General features: G+C 43.1%; 1 protein-coding gene across 1 annotated transcript in view; it reads right to left on the minus strand.

Moving 5' to 3' along the window:
• CUL4A (cullin 4A) overlaps window positions 1-5,216 on the minus strand; it is a 67,890-nt gene extending 62,674 nt beyond the window's left edge. Inside the window, exons 1-2 of the mRNA XM_084844572.1 lie at window positions 4,166-5,216; window positions 504-619 (exon numbers count right to left, since the gene is read on the minus strand). Of these exons, the coding sequence (XP_084700698.1) occupies window positions 504-619; window positions 4,166-4,352 (303 nt within the window). The 5' untranslated portion in view covers window positions 4,353-5,216. The remainder of the gene's footprint in view (window positions 1-503; window positions 620-4,165) is intronic.
• Window positions 5,217-6,169: the final 953 nt, after the last annotated feature.

Genomic DNA, 6,169 nt, shown 5'->3' on the forward strand with positions numbered 1-6,169 from the left:
GTGGAGGAACAGTATGGGTGGCTGGCACTTTGAACAGGTGCATTCCACACTGTAACACTTGGTTGCAGATTCCATCTGTATATTCATAAATATATCAGAACACAATACTCTTGTCATTTAAGAAAAGATACTGTCAATTTTGAGCTACTCATCAGAAGCACAGACTACATAAAAAGCACATCATGTGATAAAACTGTTCCTGGACTGTTCCACTTAATACTGCAGGTGGGGTATAGCATGACCAAATGCACCCTCCTATGAAAACGTCTTTGTATATAGATAAAGAGGTGTCAGGGAGAAGGGTTTTACCTCGACTTTGCCCTGAAATGCCAGGTTTTAACATGCAGCCCCCTGCCTACAGTCTGAAGTGTCTGAATTGTCCAGCAGTAGTTTTTCTATATGATCTGCTATTTGTTTAAACTAACACATATATTCCTAAACCAGTGTAACTAAAATATCCATCTTGTTCACATAATTTTTTAAAATTAACTTGTAATTCTTACTTGGTAGAGTTCTTCAAGATTATATTTAATGGATGTACTACTCTGTATCGCTCTGACTGCTTCATGAAGCTTCTGCCATGTGTCCCGAGTGTAATTATCAGCCAAAGTGGGTCTCTCTGCATTAATGGACAAAGAACAAATGAAAAAATTATACATTCTATCCAAACTTTTTATTTCAAAACGAATAATGAACATTCAAGTGTTGTTTTTAAATAAAGAATATTATGCTTTCATTAGAGGGCTGGGAACATCTGCAACAGACAACATAAGGAAAGTAAAATTAAAATCTAATATTAGAATACAATCTGGTGAATAAAAAGATCACATACCCTTTTAATGTCATATAAATTAGGACAATTCCATAGAAGGATGCACTGAACTGTGTAAAAATCCACCACATAGCAATCTTCAACCACCACTTTGATTATATGCAGGAAAGGGTAGTTAATAGGTGTAAATGATTAAGTACCCTTACCCGCATTAAAAGTATTCTGCACTACTGTATCACAATCTTTCACAAAGGCTTCAGACGTATGCATACTTACTTGCTTACTTGGAAATAAGTCCCATTAAAGGATTTACTTCCAAATAAACATGCATAGGGTTAGGCCAGCCTCCTCCAAAGGCTGGTGCCCTCCACATGTGTTGGATGGCAACTCCCATAATTTCCAGGCAGCATGGCCATTGGGAATTGCAGCCCAACACATCTGGAGGGCACCCGGTTGGGGAACACTGGATTAGGCTGTACATGTAGTTCAAGGGATAAGTGTAGTTTGTACTTTATCCCATTTCCTGTCACTTGACTCACTGTGATTGTCTCACTAAAGAGATACTAGCCACCCAAAGCTACTTTGGACCAGCATTTCATGATGTCTTTTACATCAGCTCCTTTATTGTTGGTCTCTTTTTTCTTATTTAAAAACATTTAAGTTGGTTTTGTGCATCTACATCCATTCATCACAGCTAATCCATTTCTTCAGCTGATTTCAATATGTGAGGAGATAGTGTGTGTTCAGACTATGCCCAGTCTTGGCTACTTCAAGCCCTCCCATTTTTTAATACCACAAAAGTGTGGATTTGCCAGTAGGTGCAAAAAATGTAACGGCTCATATTTAGCATTATTTTTTAAAAAGCCAATAATCCCCACGGAACGAAGCACACATGAACTAAGAACACAAAATGTTTATTATTTAAACAAGGCATAAACAAAGGCTGGAATCCTATGCACATTTATTTGAGAATAAGTCTCACTGAACACTCTGAGATTTCTACCTGAGGACATGTTCATAGGATTGCCTTAAACATATAATAATTGTTGGTGGAGATAGACCCTAAATAATCATGAATATATGTATATTCCTGAATTTGTTCTCCATTTCTATGTGCCAAAAGGGGAGAGAAGACTAACAACTTTTAGACAAATAAGTGATGTCCTATCAAAGTTATGAAATAACCTGGTTCAGAGGAGTGAAATCTGTCATTTGGAGATTTTTAACTGGAGGTAGAAACGGAACAGGTGTTTAAGCATGTAAGCTTTAGATTAAACAGATTGGTTGCTCCTTTGCACATTTTAACTACTTCATTCTTTTGGGTGATGCTTGAGAATTCTAATTTGTTAATGACGGAAAGTATGAAACCACTGGGCCATAGTTAAACTGAATTAACAAGTAGCAAAGTAACTGTACACGTGTGACTGTCCATAACAGTTGTCTGTGACTTAGTGGAGTATAAACAAAAACAATTCATCACAATATCAAGCAGCAGATGAGCCAAAACTACTACTGTGGTAACAGCAACATAATCTAATTTTACTCCAAGAGGGGAAAGAACTACAGAGAGGCTCAGTAGTCACCAAAAGCTCCGATATGAGCCTTCCTGAAATTTGTATTTGTCATCTGATGCTGTTATATGTTTCATCTCCTAAACAGATGAGGTTAATGAGTACTATAGACAGGTCTGTTTCTGTAGCAGCACCCAGGTTGTGGAATTCCCTTCACAGGGAGGTTGGGTTCACGTCTTCTTTAATATCCTTGAAATGGCTGGTGAAGATGATAATGCTCCTCAATGCTTTTAATGGCTAATGTTGTTCTGCAGTTTATTGGTGGTCTGTTTTTATTGTAACCTAGTTTTTCTGGTTTGCCTACATTCATTTTTTTGTACTTTGAATGCTGCATTTTTATTCTTTCTATTATTTTCTATGTACATCACATGGACCACTCATCAAGCAGAGGAGTGATCCAAAAATATACTAAATAAATAAATAAAGTGAGGAAAGGGCAGTGAATGTCACCTCTCAGCACGCAGAGAAGCCTATGCTCCTGATTGGCTGCCAGATCTGACCTAGACAAAATGCCAGGCACCTTCTCTTCCATTGCTGCATGTCAGGCAAGGAGACACCTTGGTCTGCCTAACGCAGAGCAACCAAAACAACATAACACAGTGTGTGTGTGTGTGTGGGGGGGGTGTATTTACACCACTCCTTTGCATTCAGGCATATTTATAAGTGAGCACATACCATTTCAGGTACCAGATAAACTCTGTAAAAATTAGGAACACTCTTGGACTTGTGGCTACTCAAATAAGTCGACAGCATTGTGTTCAATGGAAGATGTGAGCCTCCAGAATACAGATACAGAGAAGGCTGTTTTCACAAATCAGTTTTAGCATTTTGTGTGTGTCTGTAATTCCTCTGAGGTAAAACCTATATTCTAGAATGTGATTAGTGTATATTTAGCTTGAAAAGAGCTAAATATTTCATTTTGTGTATCTGCCATTAATAATCAGAATAATGGCATACTCAAAAGCACTTTTAATGTTACCTATGAAAATGTTCTAAGCCTGCCTGGGGTGGCATTCAAAAGATCACACCCTGTTACTACACATGGGTTATATCTAATATTAGCCCTACTTAAAGTAAACCTACTGAAATGAATGCGCCTTGAGCTAGTCATGACTAACTTAACTTCAATGGGCCTACTCTAAGTAGGACTAACAATGGACACAACCCATGAATTCTTATGGAACACCACCTCATGGGTCTATACTTATTAGAAGTCAAGCTTCACACATAATAACACAGTGAGAACATTGGGGCAAAAATGTATGTTTTCACCCATAACCACCTGAAGTATGACTAAGGATGTAATCTTAGGCACACTCACCCAAGAATAAGCCCCACTGAGTGTACAGAGACATGCATCGTCTTCTACTGTAAAGCAACTTGTATAAAGATGCAAGGGGTAACCCATCCACATTGTGATCTTGACTTTCTAAGATTCCCAGATGCAAAGCAGGACAGTGCGATTATACTTTTAAATATTGTGCAGAAGACACCATTTTGGCAGATCTCTGTAACTTGTCATCATGCAGGCAGGGCAAGAAAAGGGTGCACCAGTAAAAAAAATCCCTCTTCGACACAACTTTTAGATGTACAAAAGCCCTGTCTGTCTTCCTTTACATCTGTACACATCTAGATACATCTGTGGGGGAAGGAATATTTGAAAGCGATCCATTAGTGAGCTATTAAAGAGTGAGGAGCAAAACTACGGATCTGTCTCAACTGAGGCACATTCCTTTTTAAAACCAGATGGGACAGGAGACTAACATTTTTTCTATCCCTTTTCTCACACATCCTGCACTCCAACCCTCTCTTCCACACCCACCTCTGAAGTTCTTGATCACTATTTTCTTGGAAGTGCCCCCTCCGCCAGCACCAGCAGCAGCAGCTCCAGAGCCAGCCGCCCCGCTCCGGGCTCCGGCTACAGCTGCCAGGGAAGCGGGCTTGGTGAGCCCGTTGGTGTGGCCCACCAAGGCCGACAAGTGCTGCTTCTTCTGGGTCTCGCCGGCCATGTTCGCCCCAGAAACGGGGGGCGGGGAGACTTCCGTAGGCCCCGTCCCCTCCCCTCCTCGCAGGTTTAGATGAGGCAAAAAGAGGGGGAAATGCTTTTAAAAGGGGGGGATCTTCGCTGCGAATGGGACGGCGTCGTCACGCCGAGAGGGGAGCCGCATCTTGCTGTCCCGGAGACTTGGGAAGGTCCACGATGCGCTTGAGGACGGCAAGGCAAGCAAGCGAAGTGTCCCGACCGGCGGGTGAAAAGGCCGAAGCAGCGCCCCTTCCACGACCACAGGACTCCGGGCGGAAAAATCTAAGCAGAGAAGGAGGAGCCGCCGCCCCCTTCTCTACGTCGCCTCACAAAATGGCTTCTTCCCGGTCAGCCTGGCGTAGCCAAGGCCGGAGCTGTTCCACCACGGCGAGACAGTCGAAAAAGCGAGCGAGGGTTGCGTCTTTCCAGGCAACCGGCAGGCGGGCACCTTCCTCGCTGCCTTAGGGGAGGGCTGTCTCTGCCTCCTGCCGCGGGGCTCAAATGGGGGCAAGGCAGGGCGGAAGCAACTGGCAAAGGAGTTCAGCTGGTGCCCTAACCCTGGCAGAGGGACCAGACGGATCCTCGGCAGGCTAAGGCTGCGATCCTTCGTGGACCCCGGAGTAAGGTCCGCAGAACTCGGTGGGGCTTGCTTCTGAGGCGACGCGCAATAGGACTGCGCCGTTCAAGACGAACAGGCGTATTCACAATTGTGGCATCAGTCGCCGTGCACTCCTGGGTCCACTTCATCACGTGAATCAACGGTTCATGCTTTTGGCGAAGTGGGCTCAACTCCAGGAGAACATGCCACAATGAATCTGTAAGTCTCGAAGGGACCTAATAAAGATATTGACCAACTATGGAATTTGGATTTTTTCCCCCATGGACTAGCACAGCTACCTTTGTTTTGTCTCTCTGTGTGTGTCTACAACGCGCGCGCGCTCACACACACACAGCTACCCCACCCCTTGGAACTGAAATTTGCTGAACTGCATGCAAGCCTACTGAAGTCTATAGGGCTTGCCATCGTAGGCACACTTACTTGAGAGCAAGGCCTATTGAACTCAGTGAGACTTGAGAAACATGCATAGGATCACATTGCTTTTAGCCAATTGCTTTTGCAAAAACGACACATAAAATGATAGCTGTAGGTTGTAGTTAAAAGGATTAGCGTAGGAAACTCTCCAGACTAATCAAGGGTTTATACATATTTCTTTTGCTCTAGACCCTTTTGGGGGACTTTGATTTAGCTACTGCAATTCCACTGCACGAAATTATATATAGATGATAGGCTGAATCCAGATTTAGTTATACTTAGCGTATACCTATTGAAATCAACGGGACTTCAGTCAGTCATGACTAACTTAATCCCAATTGGCTTCAAAGGTTCTAAAGCATCTCTAAGTCTGGATCCAACAAATTATTTGTCATTTTATATGTACATGTAAAATGAAATGTAATTTTAAATGTTAATGCCTAGGACTTAGACCAAAACAGCAAATGAAACAGAGCAGCATGAATTTGACACCATCCATCCTGTCGTTTACATCCTGTTACCCACACAGGAAGTATGGGTACACTAACAGACCAAAAACTCAAATAGGACCCCTTCAACCCTAAGCCAGTGGCGGCGGCTAATTGGCTGTGACCACTGGTCACAACTCCGCCCCCGTTCGAGGACTACGCTGTAGATTCTACGGTAAAGAGCCAGCAGAGGCCACGCCCACTTCGTTGAGCTCGCGAGGAGTCGTTTCGCAGATTGTATTGAGGGGTATATCACGTGGTGGGGCGGGTAGGCGGAGCTTC

The sequence above is a fragment of the Heloderma suspectum genome, chromosome 3 (genome assembly GCF_057233095.1).
Source record: "Heloderma suspectum isolate Gila_16-S chromosome 3, 16-S_ref, whole genome shotgun sequence".
Classification (NCBI taxonomy): domain Eukaryota; kingdom Metazoa; phylum Chordata; class Lepidosauria; order Squamata; family Helodermatidae; genus Heloderma; species Heloderma suspectum.